Source organism: Eleutherodactylus coqui, chromosome 1 (assembly GCF_035609145.1).
Source record: "Eleutherodactylus coqui strain aEleCoq1 chromosome 1, aEleCoq1.hap1, whole genome shotgun sequence".
NCBI lineage: Eukaryota > Metazoa > Chordata > Amphibia > Anura > Eleutherodactylidae > Eleutherodactylus > Eleutherodactylus coqui.
The window spans coordinates 185,739,218-185,766,170 of NC_089837.1; the positions used below are offsets into that span (position 1 = coordinate 185,739,218).

The 26,953-nt window shown below is 38.2% G+C and overlaps 1 protein-coding gene across 3 annotated transcripts in view; it reads right to left on the bottom strand.

Annotated features, from left to right (window-relative positions):
- COL12A1 (collagen type XII alpha 1 chain) overlaps positions 1 to 26,953 on the bottom strand; it is a 159,935-nt gene that overhangs the window by 18,982 nt on the left and 114,000 nt on the right. For all 3 annotated transcript variants that reach the window (XM_066604593.1, XM_066604611.1, XM_066604602.1), the window contains 12 exons: positions 26,638 to 26,802; positions 24,964 to 25,002; positions 24,740 to 24,878; positions 22,170 to 22,312; positions 19,529 to 19,638; positions 9,330 to 9,476; positions 7,981 to 8,058; positions 5,756 to 5,842; positions 5,317 to 5,370; positions 3,519 to 3,614; positions 3,183 to 3,236; positions 2,950 to 3,003 (listed from right to left, as the gene is read on the bottom strand). In XM_066604593.1, coding sequence (XP_066460690.1) covers positions 2,950 to 3,003; positions 3,183 to 3,236; positions 3,519 to 3,614; positions 5,317 to 5,370; positions 5,756 to 5,842; positions 7,981 to 8,058; positions 9,330 to 9,476; positions 19,529 to 19,638; positions 22,170 to 22,312; positions 24,740 to 24,878; positions 24,964 to 25,002; positions 26,638 to 26,802 — 1,166 coding nt within the window. The remainder of the gene's footprint in view (positions 1 to 2,949; positions 3,004 to 3,182; positions 3,237 to 3,518; positions 3,615 to 5,316; positions 5,371 to 5,755; positions 5,843 to 7,980; positions 8,059 to 9,329; positions 9,477 to 19,528; positions 19,639 to 22,169; positions 22,313 to 24,739; positions 24,879 to 24,963; positions 25,003 to 26,637; positions 26,803 to 26,953) is intronic.

A 26,953-nucleotide genomic window follows, 5' to 3' on the forward strand; every position in this document is an offset into this window, starting at 1 on the left:
GTATTTATACTCAACAAATAGATAGCAGACAGTAAGAATCCTGCATGCAACTATCTATGACACATTATTTTGATCAGTCTTTTATCTCCAATTTCCAGTTGAAGTTTTAAAATGAAACCCAATTTTAGTATCTTCTATGGATTCAAGAAGAAGGATTTTAATGTGATTTGTGTAATAAACCCAAGTCAAGTGTTTACCTCTCCTCTATTTTATCATAGCTGCTTCCAGCTTTTTCCTTTGATGTCAATTCAAACAAAACTTGCTTGGTATTATTCCTTATCCCATCCTCAAATAAAACAATAAACGGCCCATCACTCCAGAGGAAGCATGTGGCTGAATATACGGGAATCCTGCAAGCTATAACACCTTCAGTATAACAAGAATCTATAGGCAATATTGTGACCACATGACAAACATTTCATGGAATTTGTATGCAATCTAAATATTTAACTTAAACTGGGAACCTGTATGACTAGAGGAGTCCCTATGGATCCCTCTAACAGTCCCTATTACAGATCTATAAGCACTACTTGTGTTAACATATGGTGCTGGGATTAAGCACATTATTGTTAGTGTTATCTGCCGTGATTGGTTGGGCGATCAAATCGGGTTGATTATTTCAAAATCGGATCAGGTCAGCCCAACTTGATTTTTAGCAAAAATCACCTTCACTAATTTGGCATCCAGACGCATGAGGAGGTGGTGCTACTGCCTCTTCAATGAATATGGCTCATTAGTTAGCACTGTTGCCTTGCAGCTTTGGGGTCCTAGGTTCAAATCTCATCAAGGATGACACTTACTTTGACTTTGAATACTCCAACATGAATACAGATGTTGCCTATGGTCAGATTTGAACACAGAACTGAAGCACTCTAAAGCAGCAGTGCTAAGAGCTGAACCATCATACTTGTTCTTTCTTCTCCAAAGCAGGAAAGGAATAAAAGCAAAGAAAACATTAAAAACGCCATACAGATGTTGCCCATGGTCAGATTTGAACCTAGAACTCCAGAACAGCAAGGCAACAGTGCTAATAAGTGACCATGCTTAACCTTCCTTCTTCCCCTTCTTTATTGTTCTTATTTCATCTACTCTTCCAGAGAAGAAGAAAAAGCTCAAGAAAGAGAAGGAAAAGGAGGAAGAGAAAAAAGGAAATGATGATAAGAATACCTTCTCTTTCTTCCCCTTCTCCTCAATCTTCTCCTCCACAGAGGGCAGAAGCAGGATGATGAAGAAGGTAGAAGTTCAGTGGCTAGCACTGTTGGCTTGTAGCATTGAGGTTTTAGGTTCAGCTCTGACTATGGATTACATATGCATGGACTTTGTATATTCTTTTTCTTCTCCTTTGGAGTAGGGAGAATGAAGACTGAAGAACTATAATGGCTTAGTTGTTAGCTCTGCTGCCTTGCAGTGCTGGAGTTCTGAGCTCAAATCCAAAGGCAACCTCTGTATGGAATTTGTATGTTCTCTTTGTGTGTACTCTTATCCTTCTCCTCCTCTGGGGAATAATGAACAAACACTGTGGCTCAGTTGCTAGCACTTCTAGAGTTCTTGGTTCAAATCTGACCAAGGGTAACATCTGTATGGAGTTTTTCAAAGTCCATGTAGATGTTGTCCTTGATGAGATTTGAAACAAGGACTCCAGCACTGCAAGGCAACAGTGCTAACCACTGAGCCATATTCATTGAAAAGGCAATAGCTCCACCACCTTCTCCTGCGTATGGAGGCCAAATTGGTGAACCCAATTTTCCAGTGATTTTTGCTAAAAATCAAGTTGGGATGACCCGATCCGATTTTGCAAAGGTTCTTATTTAAATGAGATCTAATTGGTTGCTATGTGCTTCAATTTTTACTTACACTAGTTTTGATAAATGTCTTCCATGTGCTGCATTTTTAAAACCCAAGTATAAATAAATGAGAATATCCCTTGACTGTCATACTGCACATTTAATATTTCAGTGCATATAAAATGCATGGTTCATTGTTCCTAATGTGTTACAGTCCACATGACAAGATCAGTCTTTATCACTCCACAGGAATCCCGAAGGAAAAATGTAAGTGAAAGAAATATGTTACATATATCGGCTAACCAAAATAATCCCTTGTTTTGTTTGGCAATAACACAATCCAATATGTTCACTCCTGTATTCTCTTCTATGCCTGAACATCCCAAGTCTAAAAACATAGATTTTCAGAATGTTGTGCTCTATTTGATTTGCAATTCTGACATTTTTTGATTTTTAGTTATTAAGATTAACTAAACAATCGAAAAACAAGAAGTAAAATAAAATTGTGAAAAGTTTCTATTTGAACAATTTATTACAAGAAAGGATTACAGAAAAAGACGGTTTGGCTGAGCAAAAGGTTTTGCAGCCAGAGCTTCAAGCTGCTTGCAGGTCATTTGTTTAATTTGTAAGGATTAAATCTACAAGCAATTATATTCTGCAACTCATTAAGATGCAAAATTAAGTCCTAACATTTTATATGCAATTGATTTAGAAATGCATGTTTAGGGAATTCAATAATTTCTCACTACATAAACTGTACAAAATATGTTTAATTACTAACTTAGTGGTTAGCATAGTTGTCCTGCGGCACTAGGGGGATCTTTCATCACATTTTCTCTTTACTGTTTACAATACATGAAGTTTATGACAAATTCCACCATCCCTTTTAATAACCTCCAGATTCATGAATAAGGAAAATAAATTCAAAACATCATCAGAAATAGGGATGGTTAAAATAACAAATGAGTTAACTGAGCTAGCATGGAATCCAAAAGATTCATAAGTGATTAGAAGGAATTTGTTTTCCTTTATCTTCATTTAAGCCATAACTGCATTTTCTTGGAGTGGAGATAGTTAAGCATGATTTTCTAAGCTCATCCTTGACTGATTTTACCTTGTATTAGATAATATCACTATGATAAAAAGTTGGATTTAAGAAACATACCCTTTGCCCTGCTGGTCCCATAGGTCCAGGTGGTCCTGTTACACCCGGAGATCCCTTTAAAATAGATAAAACATTCAGAGATGTAAACACATTTATCAAAGCAGTACTGATATAAATTTCTATATCACTAAAGCTAATAAGCTAAAAGAAAACATATCTCCATGGATATACAATAATTTAGCATTATTAAATACATAATTAAAATAATAATCTACATTCAGCTACAGACTTACTATTCTTCCTGGCAATCCAGGGTCACCTTGATCACCCTTTATTCCTTGACGGCCCTAAATGAATATAATGTGAAATATACATTCACTTCAATTTATGCATGACCTTATAATGTCACAGTATTTAATGTGGAATCCTAAAATATCTAAGATACTTTAAATTTGAATTACAGGAAAGGGAGTAAAATATGTAAACTTCTTGCACATCATCAACTATACCTAGAACTCTATCAACTAAATACAGGATTAGAAATCATCACAAAATATTTTACATGAATACTTAAAAGAAAGAGACATATTTTATGACATTTTCAACAAATTTCATCTCTTCCAACTTACAGGTTCTCCAGGAATAGAAAGTCCAGGAGGTCCTTGAGGTCCAGGAGGCCCTTGTGGACCAGGTAGACCTTGATCTCCTCGCTGCCCTGGGGGCCCCTAATGTTAAGACACAAAAATGAAATGCAGTTTTGTAAAATACATAAAGTCAACATAGAAGCTATTCACTTTTCCTCTTCAATCCCTTCCCAATCTTTATGAAGGTCTGTTAAATGTTGTGTCTACTTTTTGCCTGCAAATTAATAACTTTTTTCAGGAACCCTCTACTTTATTCTTCTAATCTAAACTCAGGATTTGATCAAATTAGATTTTTTATACAGAATTCCGGAATGTTTAAAATGTATCTGAAGCGCGTTCTGTATCTCATAATTCACTCAGTTCTAGTCCACTTATTCATAGTTTGTATTTTTCCACATTGGACACTCTCTGAGAAAGATTTGGGCTTACTACTTCCCAAACCTTCCAATGTTTAGAGATTAAGTGTTCTGATCATTATTTCTTTTAAACTACCTATGACCTTCATCCTATATGACCCATGACACCCCAACTCATAACCATTCAACAAATATGTCTCAAAGTCCCACTAGCACCTCTCTTAATTATTTTAGTATTGGCAGAACTTGCTAGATAAAGATTGTTTGCAGATTTTTAGCTCTGTTGCCAGGGGCTGCATGGATACTTTAGAGCTGGAGGTATATAACATGTTATTCAAATCAGCAGTATTCTAACCATCATTCTTATAAACATCTCTTTACATCACATGAGTCTGAAGTCATGAAGACATACGTTAACATGACTAATTCTGTAACTACTGCAAAGAGAATGTCAACACTAAATACAACTATTCAGCTCCTGACATTTTATGAAAAGTCACCCTTTGACTAAAAACAAGAGTAACATTTTATTGTATCAGAAAAATCAACACTATTTATTTAGATATTGTCAGCATTTTAACATATATGAAAAATGTCACAGTTCCTAAAAAGATATTAATGATAGCAATCTTTAGTCCACCCACCTTTCGTAGTAGTAGGAAATACTGGATATCTCGGATGATCTTGGCTAATTAAGGAGTTCATATTAGTATCCATTGTCCATGATTGCCGGTGATGGTTTTAGTGCTGTTTAGCAATTAATACCAAATAGGCCATTTACAAGGGACAATTATTGCTCACAATTAGTTCAAACGAATGACTCTGAACGGTAATTGTGCAGTGTAAATGCTCAAAAATCTCTCATTAGTCATTCACAGGTTTATATCGCTGACTTTCAGTCAGCATAAAAGCTATCACTGGATCGTGGGCTTGTTGTTCAGTATAAATGCTCCCCGCTCAGTGCTTCACATAGAAGGTAAAGCCCACAATCCAGCAGTGAGAAGCTCGCAATCCAGCAGTGAAGTCTGTCAGTGCAAAGGCTCTGCACGAGCACTGACGACCTTAGTGATGACATCAGCGGTTGTGCAGGCTTTACTGCCGAATGTTGGCCCATTACAGTGTATATTTACAATGTTTTCTCCTGATCTACTCAAAAGTGGGCTTCTATATGCTAGGAACAATGCTGCCCCTACAACTTTGCTTATGACAATAGAAATATGCTCTTTAACATGATGCTAACTTCAAGGTAAAGTCAAGAAATGTTTCCAAGCAAACACAACATCCTTAGTTGTTTATTCTAAGTTTAATACTGCATTCTTCAGATTAGTTTAAAAAATCTCAGTAAACATATTTTCTTAACTTTTATCAAGTATTAAAAATGTTTTCCACTTACATATAAAGTAGAATATGATATCTTATATACTTACAGAAGGTCCATCTGTACCCCTATCACCTCTGGGACCCTTGCTACCAGGCATACCCTAAACATAAGAGGGTAGATTTGTAATTCAGTTATATCAGACAAAAGTCTCTTAACTTTTAATTTGATCTCTCTGAGGTTTTAGAAATGTATTTTTCCTTCTACTTTAACATATTTGACAAGAAGCCACCAGAAACGCCTCCCATAAGCACATTCACATTTCATTATTTCTGTCAATCTTAGTTATCAGGTCAAATGAATCTTAAGCGAGAGAATCCTTATAGGTATTTAACAAAGGAAATGGCAACAAGAATACTTAAAACAATTATCTCAGAACTTGGGGAGATTCCAAAAAATATGAAACTTCAAAATTAATAAAGTCTAAATAATATTTTTTTTCCTTCTTTTGAGTCTTGAACTGAAGACGTATTAAAATATATGCTTACAGATGGGCCGGCTGGTCCTGGAGCTCCCACACTGTCTTGTGAACAAGTACAGGCATGCGGCAATGCTGGGCATTTAGCTTCTTCTCTCTGAAAACAATTGAGTGCAACTTTGATGAAAATACACTATTTTATCAAATTATTAAATTACACATGTTTTAGTTAGCACTAGTCAATGAGAAAATAAAACATAATCAGTTTGATATTTTCATCAAACACAAAAGTTCTTAGCCAGTCCTTAGAACCAGTGCTAAAACACAGACCCTTATCAACTCAGATAAGGCTGTCTTTATTCAGAACTGTAATCCATCATTTTCTGGTGATGCATTATTTGTAGTTACCAAGTTCTCAACAGTCAATAAAACGCTTAGGTCATTATATCTTATCCCTAGAGATGAGCGAGCATGCTTGTATAGGGCTGATGCTCGAGCGAGCATTGGTCTTTTCGAGTAACTGATTACTCATCCGACCACCATGTGGGGGGGCAGCGGGGGGGATGAGAGATCTCTCTCTCCCCCCGCCTCCCCACTGCCCCCCCCCCGCATGGTGCTTAGACAAGTAATCACCTACTCAAAATGACCTTAAGATCAGCCTTAAACGAGCGTGCTTACTCATCTCTACTTATCACCTTAGATGTTTAACAATAAGAAAGTTCTTCACAAGCATTAATATGACACTTCAAAATGATTAACCCACTTAAAAGAACAGATTAGGCTTCTAAAGATTTATTCCGAGTAGATAGATACTACAACTTCTCCAAATGAAATGGTAAATGGGACAAAAAAACTGTTTTATATTTTCCTCCAGAAAATAGATTTTTTTCTACACTTTTCAATGAATCTGTAAGGGTGTCAGTAAAATGTTCTGTAGCATTGACTCGAGTTATATTAAAGACTGTGCGTACTGATGTTATCATGTGTAAAACCCATCAAGTCACAAGTGAGCTTATGATACTAAGTGAAATGTATACAGTGCTGTGAATTATCCTTGCTGACATAATATACGACTTTGTATATATTTGGCTGATAGTGAGCTAAGACATGACGTAAGAGATGCCACAGATGGTTTAAAGAATTACTTTTCTAAAGTACATTATTTTCCTATTTGCAAACTGCCAAAAATGTATTTGCTTTTTCAGTCCCACTTTGTATATCTTTGCAGATTGCTAGAGTTATCTGATATCTGAAAAGCCTTTGTGTTTGTTCAAGGTTCTTAAATTAATGACATTCAGATTGGCTACTAGTTCACATCTTTTCCTGTGCTAAGTATGGGCATAATTGTGTAATCAGCCAGATGATAAAAACATAGCAAATGCACCAAATGATTTATTGGCCTATGCTACTATAATACCTTTACCAGAAAGCCTTGATGCTTTGGCAGCTTAATTTTGCTTTTCAACTGCCACTATATCATCCTCAAGACTTGCGAAATTTTGTAAGAGATTTATGAGAACATTACACAATCCTGAAAAGTGATTCCTACATCACTGGAAATAGTATAATCTTTTAGAATCTCTTTAATCTATATTAAATCCATTGTTAAACAGTACATCTCAATTCATCATAGAGATAACGCAATGTTTCTGATAGCATGTGCATACAAGACTGTTCCATTTCACCGTAAAGAAAAGTCTGGATATATGACAATTAATGGGAGGGTGATATTATATCTACCAAATATGGGTAAATTTCTCCCAACTACATACCAACTGAAACATGTTACTTGGTTGGTTTATTCTGGTACAGGTGCGGTCAAAGTCTGTTCCCCCTCTTTACTTGAAATAATAATGAAAACTTTAATGTAAGGTTGTTTGTTGCAAAGAAAAGATACAAGGTATTAGATGGGAGATATTGGATGCTACTTGTAACTACATAAGACAGGTTTTAGGAACTTTTGGTATAGAAAATTGCCTTCCTCTGGATCAACATTGGGGGAAATCGGCCTTACATACTATGTTACTATGCTGCAATGAAAACAGCAGGAACATTGCAATAGGGGTTGCAGATATAACAAACACACCTGACCCTGTTTCTTGGAGTCCATTAGCCCATTGGCTATATAATTAGCCAACGGTAATATAAATTAGACTTTGTAGGCTGGGAGCTTTGTTATAGATTTTGAACTTTTGGTAAAAATTAAATTTCTATATCACTAAACTACACAAAAAGCATACTTTGCTACTCTATCCATAGCATAACATCATGTAAAATTATTTATATAAGACTTACCATTGAAGGAATATCACAACATCTATCTCGGCTTGTCCAGGTTACAGTACATACAATGTCAAACATCTGGAGAAGGAACTGGGAACAAGGCAAAGACTTGTTTACTTGTCATGTCATTTGTGTATTTCTTTATCAGACATTTCGAGACATTTGCTTAACATCCACATCTGAACCGATGACAAATGAACATCTGCAGCAAATTACATAGTGTGATGTCATCTTGTAAGTGAATTTAAGTTCTACTTGTTTGGCAAGTTTCTCTATTGTAAAATTCATTGTTCTGGCTATGTTTGATGTGGTGCATAAAAATCCTCTAAAGTATTTCGGCTTGGGAGATTGCCAGGCATGGTTCCAGCTTTTACATTTACTATATTGTTACATATAAGTGAGTTTACATCTACCTAATTGCAGTTGAGGTATGTGCATCTTTATAATAGAGACTTCAGTGATATAGTCTTAAATCACATCTTGTTGATGTCAAGTCCTGATTGAAATGTCTTGTTGTAAGAAATAGACAGTAATGAGACCAATAATTTGACCACAGCAGTACAATGACAACAAAAGAAAGTCTGTTTTTTCAGCTGTTTTTAAGTTTATCCTCTCCTGACCAGATGAACAGTAATTGAAGGCAAAACAGTGGTAGATGCCTATACAAGAAGATGATCTTTAGAAGTACATGATTATTTAGCTGACAGCTATTATGGCTTGGCTGATATTGTTACTTCAACAACAGAGTCGGGAAATGTACCTAAATGTACCCTTACACAGGGCAATCATCGCCTAAAAAATCGCTTGAAACAGTGATTTTCAGCAATAGTAGGCCTATGTACACACAGCGACCCAACAGGGCACTGAGTGAGAAATTGCTTAGGAGTTGCTAGTCACATCAATGCAGCTCACTCGACTAGTGAGTAACTTCTCGCTTAGTGTAAGCAAGAGTTGTTCAATCTTTGAACGACTGCCCATTTACAATAAATGGAGGCGGGTGTCTGGACAATATCTCTGGCATGCTTTGCCTCCATTCACTAAAGAACTATCATTCCTGTCTGAAAGCACAGGAGCAATAGTTGTCGGGAGAACGGTTGGGCGTTTACACACATCCTAAAATATCATCTGCGCTCAAATCCAATCTAATTGACTTATTTTCACAAAAGGAGACATCAAGGTACATTTGTGCTTCCCTATAAAGTTCATATGAATAACTAATGTGTATCACCAGTTTTACTGGTGAATTGGTAACCATGTAGACTATACAAATGGAAGAAGGTGGTAAAAAAACAAGAGTGATAATCCTTACGCCAAATATATACTTTAACACATATCAAGTATTTTGTTAAAAAGTGACTTACTGGAGCTGATTTTTTGTCTCCCTTGAGCTTCCCAAGTACTTCATATCCATCTGCTGAAATGTTACCAGCTGCCTTAATTGGTTTCTCTGCCACTTCACTACAGTCAATATAAATTTTCACGTATGTAGGAGAGACCACAATGTGCACCTAAAGAAAAGGAAATTGTCATTCAGGTATTGTTTTCTCAAAATATAAATACATTTTTGAACTTTGATAGAAATAGTAGATAGTTACAAATAACAAATAGACTTGAGTCTGATATGAGGTGCCAATTAATGTTAGGGTCTGGTCTGGAGTCTGGATTAATTTTTGAGTCTGGTCCAAGATTTGAGCTAATCTTTCGGTCTGATCAGGAGTCTGAATTTGGTCTAGGGTCTGAAATAATTTGGAGGCTGGTCCAGAAGTTGAATTTATTCAAAGCTATGATTTGCAATTTGTATTTATTTAGGAGTCTGGTTGTGAGTTTATTAAGGGGTCTGGTTTGGAGTCTGAATAAATTTGGAGGTCTGAACTAATTTTCAGGTCTGGTTTGGGTTCCCAGTTGACTCAGGGTTTGGTCTAGATTAATATTGTGGGTAGTAATAGAATCTGAATTAATTATGGGGTTTGCAATTTTGCAAAAACCATGGCAAAGAAAGGATGCATTAGACAAGCACAATGATAAAACTGCCACAGCAGCCTTCTAATTTCTAGTATGTACAGAATATTTGCTCCTTGAATACTCTGTAATATGTCATACGATGAAGTAGCCACAATTTTTTGCTAAAAGATATATTTATAATGAAAAAGTATCAAACATAAATCTGAGTGTTGGACTAAGTATTAAATTATAGTGTCAGATTAAGGGTTTCGTCACATGGGCGCTTCGGCGCCTGTGTTACTGCAGGAGGAAGACGGACGTACCTGCAGACGGACGTCTCTCTGCAGCACCGGGAGAAAGAACATGTGACCGGCTTCATTGCCGGTCATGTGTTCTTTCATCAGCGCTGCAGAGAGACATCCGTCTTGAGGTACGGCCGTCTTCTTCCTGCAGGAAGGGCTCAATCACACGGGCGCATCGGCGCCTGTGTACAGGTGCCGATGCGCCCGTGTGACTGAGCCCTAAGTATAAAACTGACATATTGAATTAAAACAATATCAAATGTAAAAGGTCTGTTAAATTCAGTTTATTTCTGTCTGAACTCTAATGGAATTTTGATAAATATTGCGAAAACATTGTGTCCAAATATATTTGGACATTAGCCCAGTCTGTGTACTTTTCAGTATAAAAGTATTTTCTTAAAACTGAATGAACTACTGAATGGACAATTAAGTAGAACCTATTATTCAGGATCTATTGAGATTATCAGCTCATTTTCTTCCTCTGGGCACAGAATGAGATCTTTAAATGTTGCATTTTGATGAAATAATCTGTTGGCTGTGACACAAAGCCAAAATCAAATTCCATTACTGATTTCCAAGGCTGTTTTGAAATACCTGGCATCAAGTTGAAATAAAAAATACATTTCCTTACATGTACTTTGCTAAAAGCAGCCTTAACCATTTCCTGTTCTATATAGTATGTATTCATAGTAAAGATATAAAAAATTAGATTGCATATGAATATATGTAGAAGCTCTTCAATATTCCATGGAGAATGTCTGAAAAGGTAATTAAGAACATGTTTGTGTAACCTAAATGCTACCGGGAATTTAAAAAAAAACAGTATGTGGTGCAAAATAGGCTTCTGGAGATAACTATAATACCGCAAAGCCACTGAGCTCTGATAAATGAAATGTTACCGTCGGAGAGCACATATGGTTTCCTTCCAATAAACTACAGATAAATCCTCCGAGGGATTGACTTTTTGCTTATTTAGGATTTTGTCACTCACGTCTTATAATTCAGGATTCATGGATTATTGAAATGTTTTCTGTTGCCATGAGAACAGCCATCAACATATAAATACAAAGGCATTTAAAGACTTTTCAAAAGTTGGCCTCCTCTTCAAGCTTTCATACCCTCGGAGCCCAAGCAACCGCATTTACATTAAACAACTGAACCCATGTGTGTAAACCTATTTTTCAGATCAAAGCCATGAGATCACTTCAAACTGATTGCACCCCTTGTAACCACAGCATTAAAACAGAAAAGTAGTCATAGAAGTTCAGTGGTTATTCCTATTGTCTTTTTATCACTGGGGTGCTCTCCCTGTGTTTGTGTGGGTTTTTGTGGGCACTCTCCTTTCCACTCAGATTCCAAAAGTATACTGGTAGGTTAACTGGCTTCTTAATAAATTGGCCCCTGTGTGTGTGGCCGGGGTAGGGAACTTATTGTGAACATCACTGGAGACAGGAGCAAAGAATACATGTAGGAAATAGCAATTTTTGTATAGCACTGTAGGAAGTAAAACATTAACCCATGACTTCAACTGTTATGTTCTATATTGAGCTACAACTTTGCAGGACAATAAAAGCTTCATCTAGTTCTGAAGTTCACAATTATCAGCAGTAGATGTAGCGTCATATCAAGCAGACTGGTTACTTAGGCAATGGACAGCCTTGTCAGACACTGCATCTCCCATGACTGATGGCGAATTTCACTTTATTGCTTCGTTCACTTCATGATAGGTGTTGTCCGAGTTGATTAAAAAAATCTATTTTCCCTATGCCCTAACATAATAAAACAGTTAATACTCACCTCTCCTGGCTCCTCACATGTCCCACACCACACTGGTCTTCCCTGTGATATACTGTTTATAGGCTGCAGTAAGCCTGCGTACAGGAAGTCACAGGCTGCTACAGTCAATTATAGACCTTAGTGCTCGATTGCTGAGCTCTGTGACTTCAGTAGGCCATAATGTACCATATACAGGCTGCTGTAGCCTGTAAACAGTACGTCATAGGGAAGATCTCAAGATGCTGGCAGGGAACATGCAGGGAATCAGGAGAAGCGAATATTAGCTGTTTTATTATGTTTGAGTATTGTGAACAGTGGACAACCCCTTAAACTATCCTCAAAAAAGGTTATCAATATCAGATCATTGTCATTGGGCGTCTGACTCCAGGCACCCCTACCACTCAGCTGTTTGAAGAGCCTGCCTCATTCAAGTGGCTGTTACTGTCGCTTCACTATGTTCCATTTACAGCACCTTAATTATTTAGTGGTGGTGTCTGGTATAGCTCAATCCATCCCAATAAACATAATGTCACAAATCAGAGAAGAGGCTACAGAGCTTTTCTCCATTGAGTCTTCAAAATAAAAATCACTGTGATTCATTGTGAATCCCAAAACTGCTGAATCAGTTCTACCATCTCTAATCCTTAACCTTGTGGACTGGGGAGTGATATAATCCAGCTTTAATGGCAAGAGTATGTCCACTGTATTAAAGCGTACAGTAGGGGAAAGAAAAACATTTCTGACGGTGCAATACATAAATACAAATGACAACTTGGACAGAAAATGCCACTAACACAGGCTGACTCTACAACACCAGACTATACAGTATGAGACACACATTCCAAAAACTGCTGATTCCTGCCACTGTCTTCCCCTATTAAATGCGTAGACCAAAACCCACATTAGAGCAATTGAGAGAACACTATACCACAAAAAAGGAGGAAAGGAAAATTTGAGTGGCTCAATCAACTGCTTGACTACAGCTACCAGAAGGTAAATTTAAGTGAGATGCATGGTTTCCTGAGAACATGAGCAATAAAATCTGTTAGCTTTTAAAAGAGACTCACATTTCAGTCTCAAGGATAAAGCCAAACATTTCCCAGCAGTAAGTGACATCCCAAGTTCAACAGCTAAAAAGCGGCAAGCCATAAAATCCACTGGTCTACGCCAGAACGTTCCCTCCAGGCCAAGTTTAAGCTCATTATCTTTCCCTGGAAGACTAACAATCGATATGAAAACAATTAGAGGGGCGCTTACTAGATCATAATTTCATCATTTTTAATTTACAAAATCAACAAGCGAAACTGCATAGTACAAAAGAAGAGAAAAGTCAAACAGAAGCACATGTCGTCATTCCACTGAATTGTCACCATGGCATTAAAAGAAGATTGTCTTTCACTGGTGCTACAGAAAGCCAAAGCCATAAGGAGTAGAGATGAGCGAGTATACTCGCTAAGGCACATTACTCGAGTGACTAGTGCCTTAGCCGAGTATCTCCCCGCTTGTCTCCAAAGATTCGGGGGCCGGCGCGGGTGACAGGTGAGTTGCGGCGGGGAGCGGGGTGGAGCTAGGGGGAGAGAGAGATCTTCCCTCCGTTCCTCCCTGCTCTCCCCTGCCGCTCCCCGCCCCCCGCCGGCCCCCGAATCTTTAGAGACGAGCGGGGAGATACTCGGCTAAGGCACTACTCACTCGAGAAATGTGCCTTAGCGAGTATACTCGCTCATCTCTAATAAGGAGTTTTGATATTCTCCTCAATAGGAGAATCAGAACAAAGGACAGTTAATTTGTCATGCTAATTTTGAAACAACCCTTTTATGCCTGACAAAGGTTGGGTATCAGGATAATAAAGTATTCACAACGTAATTAATAAATTAATGGAATTAAAGCGGGTTTCTACTTTTCTAGATTACCTTAAAAAGTCAAAAAGTGGATGCTGATCAGAAATACACTACAAAGAGGTACCATGTTCCAATGCAGTGCTTCTCCCACTTGGTGACATGCCTCTTAGTTGTTGGCGAGGAGCAGTTGGGAGGCAGAAATGACAGAAATGACATTTGACAGAAATAAATATATATGCCACACAAGCCTTTTTGTGGTTATACCAGTCTGATTTAGTAATATAGCTGACTCCTTGTGCTTATTTCAGTTAATGTTAATGTAATACCTAATTATGTGGGTTCCCAAGACAAACCTTTAAATAAATTGAGGTATTTAGAAAAAATGTTGGCATGGACCAATGCCAATGGTGAGACCCATGCACCATCATGCTCTGGCTCCCAAGGCAACAGCAGAAAAAGACTGACAATCCCAACTCTAGAGGACACAATCCAGTTTTCTATTTCTCAGACAACCACTAGCTTCAGTGGGCACTGTGCTAAACTTCACCTTCCTGCAGTATCACTATAGAAGACATAAATAGTACAGTGAATCACTGCTTTTTTTGGCAATATTGGGTATTTTAGGTAATTTTAGGACCTCCATATCCAGGATAAGGGATCAATGGAAAGCAGGAGTTTACTTTAAGTTATATAAAGGTATGAATGGGTTTCTTAAAGGAATTTTCTAGTTCAGAATAACCATTTTCATATACTGTACTAAGGTAATATCGGAGGATCCTCTGTGGAGGATCCTCATCTTTGAATGGAGTGGAAAGCAGTTACAATGGGCAATTATGAAACCTCATCAAGATGATTTAGCCTATTAGCATTAAACTTTTGTATATTGAAAAAGATGATTCAGTGAGTCTAGATTATATGATAGATAAGTAGATAGATAGATATGAGAGAGAGAGAGAGAGAGAGAGAGAGATAGATAGATAGATAGATAGATAGATAGATAGATAGATAGATATGGAGATAGATAGGAGATAGATAGATAGATAGATAGATAGGGGATAGGTAGATAGATAGATAGATAGATAGATAGATAGATAGATATGAGATAGATAGATAGATGTGAGATAGATAGATAGATAAATAGATAGATATGAGGTAGATAGATAGATAGATAGATAGATATGAGAGAGATGGATAGATAAATAGATAGATAGATATGAGATAGATAGATAGATGTGAGATAGATAGATAGATAGATAGATAGATAGATAGATAGATAGATATGAGAGAGATGGATAGATAAATAGATAGATAGATATGAGATAGATAGATGTGAGATAGATAGATAGATAGATATGAGAGAGATGGATAGATAAATAGATAGATAGATATGAGATAGATAGATAGATAGATATGAGATAGATAGATAGATAGATAGGAGATAGATAGATATGAGGGAGATAGATAGATAGATAGATAGATAGATAGATAGATAGATATGAGAGAGATGGATAGATAAATAGATAGATAGGAAAGCTAGAGAAAGTTGCTCTATTTAGAGATATAATTTTCACCAGAGGATCCTGCTGGGCCCTGATAGCCAAAAACTATTCTGACTTTTCACTGACTGACATCTAATAAAATAGCCATAAAAAGTGAGAAGCATATATTTTATTCTGTAATTATTTTCCATGACTTTCAAGACATCTTAAGGCCTCTTTGATTTACTGTCTGGAGAAAAGATACACTATTAAACTGTAAAGTGTTCTGCATACTTCTGCACATTCTGTATTGGCATATCATACAAATCACTCCATTCCGAATCTATCTGCGTAGTTGTTGATCTTGCCACTTTTTCTTATTTGGGAAACACTATGCACTTTAACTAGTGGTACGTATTTGCCTTTGTTATTACAAAACCATAGGCAACTAAAGCTGAATTAGTTCCTTTAAACTCCGGGGATCACATGTACGTGAACCGCATCTAGCAGCTTTGCTCAGAAATCTATTCTATGTGTAATACAGTAAATGGAGATTTTACTAATTTTGACAGAAGCAAAACAGCAGTTATTGAGCTGCTTTAACTCAATATATTTACAGACAGATTAAACATTACAAAAGATTAAGGCCTTTGTGAAATTTGCAGCCAAGCTATTGCAAGTCAAAGATGAAGCACAGACCACTGCAAACTTACAACTCCTACAGCTGCTATTCTGCTTACTGGTTGTTTTCATTGAGCCCCTGCAGACTCGTTAAAAGTATGAATAAGAGCGAAAACATCTAAATATGTCAAACTATCACAAGAAATTGAAGTACACAGTGTTTCCGCAATACTCTTATCAAACACCAATCAAGGATAGAGCTGCTGAATAAAGAATAAGCTAAAAATCTTCTTTATGACGAACACATGAGATTAAATTCATTAAATGATGTTCGATACAACAGAGATAGTTATCTATCTCAGATTCCTCTCTCCATGCATTCAGACCAATGCCTATCTTCTCACAGGAAATCCCAAGAAGGATACCCTGGTGATCCTTCATCAATATGCACCACCACCACTTCTGCCGATCTCCATGGAAAGAGGAAATCCAGTACTGGCCTATTACTAACTTCAGGTCCTTTTATGCACGAGGCAATACTAAAAGCTCTAATTAACCATACTTACAATAAGAAACACTGTTAGTTATAAGAATTGTACCTCAAAGACTACTAGAACATATGAGGTAACACCAAACACATTGGCACAAGCAGAGACGTAACTTGAAGCTCCTGGGCCCCAATGCAAAACCTGTAACAGGGTCCCCAACTATAATGCTTCATTCATAGTACTGGGCTCCCTATATGGAGAAGAGAGACATTTTGGGCCCCCTAAGGCTCTTGGGCCCGGGTGCAACCGCATCCCCTGAATCCTCTATAGTTACGCCCGTGGGCACAAGAATATTAACAAGATGAAGATTTCTTGGTTTTCTTCAAGGCTTAATAAAGACTTAAAGAGGCTGAACTGCAACATTTTTCTACTGAAAGTCCTGAAATCATCAATGTTCATCTTTTCATAGATTTCTGATTGGAGTTTATTGCTAAGACTCCTCTCCATGAAAGTTCAGTTTTTCATGAGGAGTTGTTACATAAGCTGATCATCTATTGCTTGTGGGATAAGTGAGAACATTGTGTGGAGCCTTTATAGGAATGAAAAAAATGTTCCATAATGAATTCTATAAAAAGTTCAGTGACAAAAAGAGATATTCTAGATCAAGAAATATGATTAAGATGTGTCCTCCAGACATTCTGTATAATGTGATTCATTATCAATGTAGACAGTGTGAACAACATGTGTTAGCAGGCTGTTGCTTGGATGTACTAGACAGCATCTAATCTGATTCAAATATTAAAGCTTTTACATTTGGAATTAAACTTCTTTTGTGCTCCAGCAATCTTTGCCATGGACTTTGTTTTTCCAAAGTTTCATACAGTATATTGGAAATGATGCTAATTGCTGTTTCATAGGATTATGTTTCATATTGGATTAATTACTGCGCACAGTCTGCCATCAGTGACCCTTTCATCCAATGTGATTATTAGGCTTATGGTAAGAAGAATTAACCTCAAGGATGATCAAATTGACTTTTGGCATGTGCACAAAGCTGTATGTAACACCCTCTTCCCTGTTCTCATGTTGAATTCCCACAATCCATGAACACATAATACTCAACAGCATTTAATAAATACCAGTAGTTATATTATATTTCTGCTCTATGTGCCACACATGAAATCAAGTGTTAATCCTTTCATGAAAGCCTAGAAAGTTAGACCTTCAGGGACTGTAAGCTATATTTTTAGACTTCCTACTAGTGTCTATTAGGAATAGTCAGAGGAGGTAAATGTTGAGGATAATCGTTTGACACATTACTTCTCAGTTTAAAGGGGTTTTCCAGAATTTTTAACAGTCTACATTTGGGATAAGCTATAGATGTTTGGTTAGTGGGGCCAATCAGCACAATAAGGGGGCTAGAACACTTCTGAAAGCACTTTGCTCTCTTTATTGTTTATACAGGCACAGCACTTGAATGGGATGGAATGGAACAAACGGCTGCACAGGATACAGCCACTGAAGGGGTCAACCCAGAGTGCCTATGGCCTCTTAATTATCCTTACCGGTGGAGATCAGAATGCTCAGAACCCACTGATCAAACATTGATAGACCATCTTGTTTAATTCTCACAGAACCCTGCTAATACTTGGTTTTCATTCAAGAAGTGTTTAGGAGTTTAATAGAGATGAGCAAGCATACTCGCTAATTGCAATTGCTCAATCGAGCATTGCCCTTAGCGAGTACCTGCCCGCTCGGGAGCAAAGATTTGGCTGCCGGCGGGGGGCGGCGGGGGAGAGCGGGGAGGAGCGGAGGGGAGATCTCTCTCTCCCTCTCCCCCCCCCCCCCCCGCTCTCACCTGTCACCCACGCCGGCACCCGAACCTTTGCTCCCGAGCAGAGAGATACTCGCTAAGGACAATGCTCGATCGAGCAGTTGTCCTTAGCGAGTATGCTCGCTCATCTCTAGAGTTTAACCCTTTGAAGACCTGACAGTATTGTTGTTTTTGGTCCGTTAAATTCATCCCGTCCTTTCAATACCCACAACATTTTTATTGTTCTATCAACATAGTGCTATGAAGGCCTGCTTTTTGGGGGTCAAGTTGTATTTTTCAATGGCACCATATAATATACCAAAAAATATATTGCATAACTTTTAAAACATTATAAGTGGGCTGAAATGTAAAAAAAAAACCACACACATTGTTTACAAATGCAACATTGTTTTGGGGTTTTGTTTTCATTGCATGTTGCAGTAAAAAGGACATTTTCACTATTCTCTGGGTCAAATTGACTAAAGTGATACTAATTGTATACAGTTTTCTATGTTGCACTATTTCTAAAACATAAAAACACTTCATTTAAAAAATTGCTTTCTGTCACCATATTTTAACCCACGTTACTTTTTCTGTGGATGGGGCTGTTGAAAGTCTTGTTTCTGGAGGGGCAAGCTGTATTTTCTATTGGTAGCATTTCTGGGTGCATATGACTTTTGTTTCAAAACCCAGAGGTTAGATAATGGGATATTTTAGTACTTTGGATACAAAGATGCTTATTATGATTCAGCTGGTCAGCTGCTTAGATGCCATGGTCAGCAGTGACTGCTCCAAATAGCTGGTGAATTTTCAATAGTAACACTACCCCATTGTTCATCATCTTAGGGTGCTTCAATACAGAAAGATCTGTTGGGCAGAAGATGCCCGACAGGTCGTTCCAGTGATAATCGTTCCTGTGTAGGTGGAGCGGACTTGCATCATTCCAGCCTGCTCACCTCCATTCGCAGTGTCAGGACTCGTGAGTTCTCCATGGGAGCGCTGATAACATTGTTTTCAGCTGCAGTCCCGGGGCAGAACAAAGCGGCTGTATGCAGATAACAGACCGCCTGCTGTTATCTGTATTCAGTGAAGGGAGCCTCATTTACATGCAAATGAACCTAATAAGCTACTAATTGGCATTAGTACCCATTAGTAGCTTATGCAAAATGATTGCTCAAACTGTCAATCAAACTATCTCTTGAATGAATTTTGAGCGATCATCTTGCGTGTAAATGGTGCTTAAAGAAAAGGTTTTAGGGGCAGAAAATATTTCCAATTTGTGATAAATAAGTAGATGGTTTACCTTGTGAAAGCTTCCATAAAAGAGTTTCTTTATTTCATTGCCATCAAATGTTACTGTCTGAGTATCTCCTGTGGCTCCCTTGTTGAAGAATGAGAGTGTTTTCTTAGATCCTAGAGAAACATTGAAATAATGTTAAGTCATAGCAAAGAGTACTTAAACAGGTAATTAAGATAATTTCCTAACAAGTTATACACAGACTATTAGAGGAGCAGAGGTGTCAAAAATTTAACTCTATATGTGAATTACCATGCATTAAAAGGGTATTGCATTTTATATCTCATTTAAAGGGGTTGAGCCAGTAGCACTTCATATGTTCTATGGGGTCCACCACTCAGGACTTCCCTGTATGATACTTTATTGAACAACCATTGTCAGTTTGATCTTCTTGAGACTGTTGCTACTAAACAAGATGGTTCCAGCATTCTAAGCAATAAGACCTCCATAAGTACAGGAGGAGTAACGCATTGACAGGCCAACCAAAACCCTTTACAGCAAGATAGGACCTTCCTTCTCTATCCAGTTGTGAAGCCATCATCACCAGTCATTTTGCAGCTCCATGCTGCAACCTATGCTGTGTAACCATTTATGTCTGAGGGTGAATAATCCAAGGCAAGGACCAGGCAGCAGGCTATTGAGTAGGCTACTGCATTCCCTGACAGCTGCATAGCTTCAGGACCTACTAGGAATTGTAGTTTTCCCCACAGATTTAATTCCACAAGGAACCTTTTTAAGGATGAGGTCACATGAAAACCATGCAGATGTCTGGTTTTAGAGAAAATTGTTACGACTTTCAAATTGATTGCTATGGCTATGTGGTTTTCCAGATAAAGCCATTGTTCAAAGCATGTGATTTCATGCTTTACTTAATATGCCATAATTAGTGTTGAGAGATAAATTAAATATTCAGGTCGGGAATACCCAACCTGATTTTCTAAAAACTATCGTGAATCTGGATGGCTGATTCCAATTCCCATTGAAATCAATAGTAGTACAAACAGGATTCAATAATGTGTGTATGCCAATTTTCTAGAATGTGGCTCAGTTGCTAGTAATTATTGCCTTTCATTGCTGGAGTCCTAGGTTCAAATCTCATCAAGAATAATATCTGCATGGATTATGAAAAACGCCATATAGATGTTGCCCTTGGTCAGATTTGAACCTACAACTACAGCACCGTAAGGCAGCAGTGCTAACAACTGAACCACCCAACCTATCCTATCTGCTCTGGACAAGAAGAACAACAACAAGAGTGAACATAAAAAACTCATCCAAACATTATCCTTGGTTGGATTTGAACCTATAGTTCCAGTACTGCAAAGCAGCAGTGCAAACAATTGATCCACCAAGGACAAAATCTGGATTAGTTTTTTTATACTTTATTTTTGTTGTTGTTCTCATGCACAGCAGAACGGAAAAGTGTGGTGGTTCAGTTGTTTGCACTGCTGCTTTGCCATGCTTGAGTTATATGTTCAAATCTGACCAAGGGCAACATCTGGATGGTTTTTACACATTTTCTATGTGTATATTTTTGTTCTTCTTCTTCTTTTCCAGAATAGAATCGATAATTGTAGTGGCTCAATCTAATGCATTCATGCAACATCTGGATGAGTTTTCAAAGTCCATATAGTTGTTATATTTCATAGGAGTTGAATCTAGGACCTCAGGAGTGGAAGGCAAGAATGTTAACACCTGAGGCCCATTCACAAAACATCACACACAATTTGTAAAATGATTGTCAGTCAATTTCTGCTAAAAATTGTGTTCCGATATCCTCATCCAATTTAACAAAAATCGGCTCAATTTTGTCGCCCGGCAATCATGAAAATCAACACCAGCCATAATTGCCACCGTTGGGATTGGCACCTATTGAGTGAATTAGGGTCCACAAATTCCTGCTCACTGTATTCTCCCTATACAATGGAGACAAGGATGGACACAAGCACAGCCACGTTTCCATTGAAGTGTAAGGAGAGTGCAGAAGTCTAAAATCTGTGAACAAGAATCTGGTAATATTTGCATGTAGCTGTAAAGTGGGCACCCAGAATTGATTTTATTGCGTAAGCCGTAATAAAAATCTGACAAAGTACAGTACATGAAAAGAAAAACATAGACTGGAGTTCGTAGTCCTGTCTTCATAGAAACTCATAGAAGCTACTGACTGCTTTATATTTTAACAGTAAAAGGAAAAAAGGCAAATTCTAATGTTAGACAGGTAAGGATAAGTCAGAACATGTTCTTTTGCATGTAGCCATCATATTTTAAATATTAAAATAAGGGTGTGTTCACACCATGTTTCAGGCTCCATCCCAGGCTGCTGTTCCAGAGTTCTTTCTGGATCACCAAAACTGCATCCAGATAGAACCTTGGACTGCACCATAAGCTTCCATTAATCAACTACACATTCTGTCCAGCATAAATGTCAAAAAGGAATGAGAACCTGTTCAAATGGAAACCTTATTGTCTCCGTTTCACTAATGAAGCCTATGGTTCCATCCAGAGTTCCATCTAGATGCTGTTTTCAGCGATCTGAGCAACACCCTCGAATGGAATCCCAGGACAGAGATTTATAGTGAACACACCCTAAATGAAGCCTCTTATCCTCTTATTAACATTCAAGACAAAAGGTCATAAAAATACTCACCATCTAGAGTCACTCCTGTCAGAGGTTTATAACCCTTGTCTGTAACCTGCCATATTGAAAATGGCTCATTGGGAGTATCAGGCAGCACACGGAACAATAGAATAACAGTGTAGGATGATGGTAATCCTTCAGGGTGTAGTTCTCTATGGATAAAATTGAATACATTAAGTACCTAAATGGATTACCCAGCCTATCCTTAGGATAGACGATCAATATCTGAGCAGTGGAGGTCCACCACTCAGGATCTCTGGCTATTTGCTGACTGAAAGAGTTGTGGCACTCGTGCATGCATTGCAGCCTCTTTAATGTTTACATCTCAGCACAATCCCATCAGTGTTCAGATCCTACTTTTTAATTGCAGATGTTCTGAGTACTGCAGACTTGTCCCATTGAAGTGAATGGGGGCAAGCCTGTTGTACACAGCACAGCCGATATAAAAAAAATATGGCATTCTGAAAATGGCAGGATCATGCTCAGATATAAATATTGAAGAAGCTACAGTGTTTGCACAAGTGGCACAGCCCCTTCAATCAGCCAATCTGCGTGAGTCCCTAGTGGTGGATCCACAAAGATCAGAGGTTGACATTTTTGCACTGCTCCCCTGCCCTTCTCCTCCCTCTTATAGCTGATTGACAAGTCTCTCAGGGTTACTGTGCATGAGGGGATATCTGACAATCAGATAGGGAGGGAGCAGAAGGGCAGCTTTCTAAAAAAGCTGAACAGATTGGTTTATGTAAGGGTGGTTTCACATCTGCTTTGGAACCTCCGGTCGGAGGTTCTGTCACAGATGTGGCGAAAACATGCAAAAAAATGTTTCCATCCAAAAACTGACCAGCTGGGTGGAAAGTGGGCAGACCCCATTATAGTAAATGTAGTGCACTATTTGGTTCCATCCAAAGAACGAACCATTGGGTCACGGGGATTCCCTTCCCTATTACCCGAATAAAGCAGGAATGCAAAATCCCCAGTGCAGATGTGAAACCACCCTTAAAGACTGCTGAAATCAGAGTGCCTGTAAATATAACATGCTACGCACAAATAGGGACTCATAAGGGACCTGATAGGTTCGCTTTAGGATAATTAGCAATAATATTCATTAGATTACAAATGCAAAACTATGGCTAGTTAACAGTCATATCAACCAATCTTGTTAAATATCCTCTGCGCTATATTTAATATGGAGCAAACCGATTTATAATAAGTATTAGATACTGTAGATATGTAAGTAGCAAACATAGAAGGTGATAGATAGCACTCACTCGGAGGGTATTCAGAAATGAAGTTGATGAGGGTTGTTGTTGCAGGAGAAGGCAAATGTTCGTGGTTGCTCGGGAAATCTCATGTGTATATGAGAGAGCAGCTAGAGGGAGCTCCAATCATATAAAATGAGGGAGAAAAGGTGAATACAAATAAGAGAAAAAGGCCTCTAGGCCGAAACGCGTTGTATATTACTGTGAGTATTAAATCGTGGAACTATCATTGCTGCCGGTGTCCACTGATCTCTTGATACGCCATCCTGGATTGGGAGGCGCCTGCACATAGGCGCCTCCGCGAAGTAAGTCATACAACTTATTTCTTCACTTTTCCAAATCCTTCTGCTTGGTTGAGCGCTGAGGACTTTTTCTCTTATTTGTATTAAGTAGCAAACATGGTAACCTAGAAAGTTACCTATCTACAGTAATAACTTTACTAGCTGGTTATTGTAATTATTTGTTGGTAATAATAAATATTGATTTGTGATTAAATATTTAAAATGAACGATTAAAAATTGTATATTGATTTTTAAAAATATTGACCCTTTAGATTAGTGGAAATGTTGTGTCCACAATTATTGTGTTAGCATGATCCACATCTCTTTTGACTAACTTTCTATAAAGGCCTATAGGACGCCCACTTGTGCGGAGAGTAACTCTCATTTTCTCCATTATGGTATTGCAGTATTTTTGCGTTGCCCCTTGTATTTGTTACTGCTCTGCTGGTGTGTCCCCATAATCCCTTAAATTACTTATAAGTGAGGCAGGCAGCAGCAGAGAGCAACCTCTCAGAAAGCTAAAGTAGCACAGTAGGTTGGGCTAATAGACAATAGTAGTTTAAAGAAGACCTGTTATATCTTTATGTCAGTAGGGCTGGCTGCATAGATTTGTAGTTATGGCCCTACTGAATCCAAAAATGTCTTCTTTTTCATCTACTTCCTCCTATTCTTTCATAAAGACTTTCTGTTCCATTCTGTTATGTGAGCGTCCCCACCGCTTACTGTGACTAGGTGGTGTCAGACAAAAGCTGTGGGAAAAGCCCACCTGACACATTCACACTGAAACTAAGTTAGGAGGGTGTAGAGCGAAACAAGAGACATTGTTGGATTCAGCGGGGACATGACTGCAAAGCTATGCAGCCGGCCCTCCTGACATGAGAACATGGCATGTCCTTTTTAAGGACAGTTGAGTGTTGCACCATAGTTTAAAAAAAAACAACATTTTTTTAAATGCAATATGTATGTCGTTCTGGAAAACCCCTTTTACATACTTTATGGTAATTTGAGCAGAAAATGGTTAACACTCTAGTTTACTTACGAGGTAGGTATAGAGAGGAAGGCATCTTTATGAAGGTAGTATGCAGGGAAGCTGTTGAAAGAACCGGGTTGCATAGAGACACCTTGGACAGATCCAAAAGTCTTTTCTGTGAGATTATATGCCTCCAGCATTCTGAAGCCTTAGAGAGAAACACAAATGTGAAAACTATGCACAAAGTATAATAGGGAAAATTCTCTGTATGTACGATAAGGAGGATCTCTTACCAGGGGACGTGTAGCCATCGAGGTATATAAGTGGGCAAGCTGAAAGAATAAGCAATTGCAATATGATTACATCAATATTCATCCCTTCTCCATGTTACCATAGTTTTTGTAAAGCTACAGCATCTAATATATACTTCTAATCTCATTTCTCTTGAAGCTTGGCGTGCATTACGTGATGTATTTCTTGGCACCATATTTACTGGTCACACTCTAGAAAGTGTAAATAATGTTCATTCTATTGTAAATGGAAGCAAGGTTCATGAAGAACACAGCATGTTCTTGTTATTGACATTAATTTCCTGATGTGTCATTTATTATAAACTTGGAGTGTGGTCTGATAAAAGTTTTTCTGGCATGTTTGACATTCCTAGAAATAAGAGAAGCTCAACTTTCTGCTGGGTGCCTGTTTCCTTGAATTTGTTTGGCATGTACTTAGAAGAAAGGTCGGCATGACTCTATTCATTTGTAATTGAATTATTGAGTCAATATGGTTTATGGATTCTCTCTGATCTCTTAAAGCAGTTATCTAGCCTTTAAAAATTGATTGCGTGTCTTCAAGATAGGCCATCAATATCTGATTAGTGGGGGTCTGCTACTTGGGACCCTTGCCGATCAGCTGATTAAAGGGGTTTGCTGCAATCATGAGAGCACTGCAGCCTCTTTAATGTCTACTTCTGAGCCAGCTTCAGGTTTACGTAGGCCCTTGAGCGATAGATTCACAGTGAGCCCCTAAAGTGATTTATGGGTCCTGCTGTACACTCCAAGTCACTTATAGACCCTGCTATGGCCCTTCAGTCATTTATAGGTCCCTCTGAGTCATTTATACGTTCAGCTGTGCCCCCTGAGTCACTTATAGGCCCCACTGTACCATTGAATCGTTTATAGGCTCCCCTTGAGTCATTTATACGTCCCACTGTGCCCCTGAGTCATTTAAAAGCCCCCATGAGTCATTTATAGGCCGCTGCACCCGAGTCATTTATAGGTTCTACTGTAGCCTGAGCAATTATTAAGACCCCTTTGTGCCCCAACAATAAAATAAAATAATAAATTGCCTCATCCCCATCACAGTCCCAAGGAATCCTCCATCGCCTTGTCTTCTTCTGGTAAAGATAATTTGGAACAACCCAGGTGGCGCGATGACATCATTGTGCCACCTGCATAGAAGGGAGGGTGATGGATGGTGGAGCGGGAAATGTTCAGCTACATTCAATACTGCTGTCATAGTGAATTGTATCCACATCTTTAATACAATGATACAATTAACTTCAAAGAATGAGGACTGGATTGATCCTACCCCTGAATAGCTCCCCACCACCACCCCAAGGCTCAGCAGGGCCAGCTGTCAGTGCCCAAAGAGTCGTATTATTTACAGCAGCCATTCTGAGTATTGCAGGCTTGACCCATTCATTTCAATGGAAAAATCCTGTAGTATTCAGAATGGCAGCCACAAATAATACTGTGTTCTGAGTATAAACAGGGTTGTGCTCAGGTATCAACATTGAAGAGGTAGCAAGGCTTGCATGAGCACTACTATACCTTCAGTCAGCTAATCATTGCCAGTTCCAAACAGAAGACCTCACTGATTGGATATGGATGGTCTATCCTGCATATAGGCCATCAATTTTTATACAAAGAATAAGTAGCTTGTAACTATTGGATGGGAATGAGACTTACTTGATGTTGCAGTTTCACATACAAAGGTGATCAAATTATCTTCAATCTTCTCAAAAGCATCAAAATCGTCAACAATGAAGACATGGCGTTCACTTGGTTTACTTCCTATATTTGTAAGTTCTGTATAATCCACATCAGCCACACCAATCACGAATACGCTAAAGCCTGAAAATTAGAGAAGATATTGCCTTCATGATGGTTATCATTACATTTGAAGCTGCATCTACAAGACTGACTAGATGTATCTAATATACAGGCTTTGAATTTCTCTTTCCATTATCTTATTTCTACTCATTTTGCAGATAACGGGCTTATA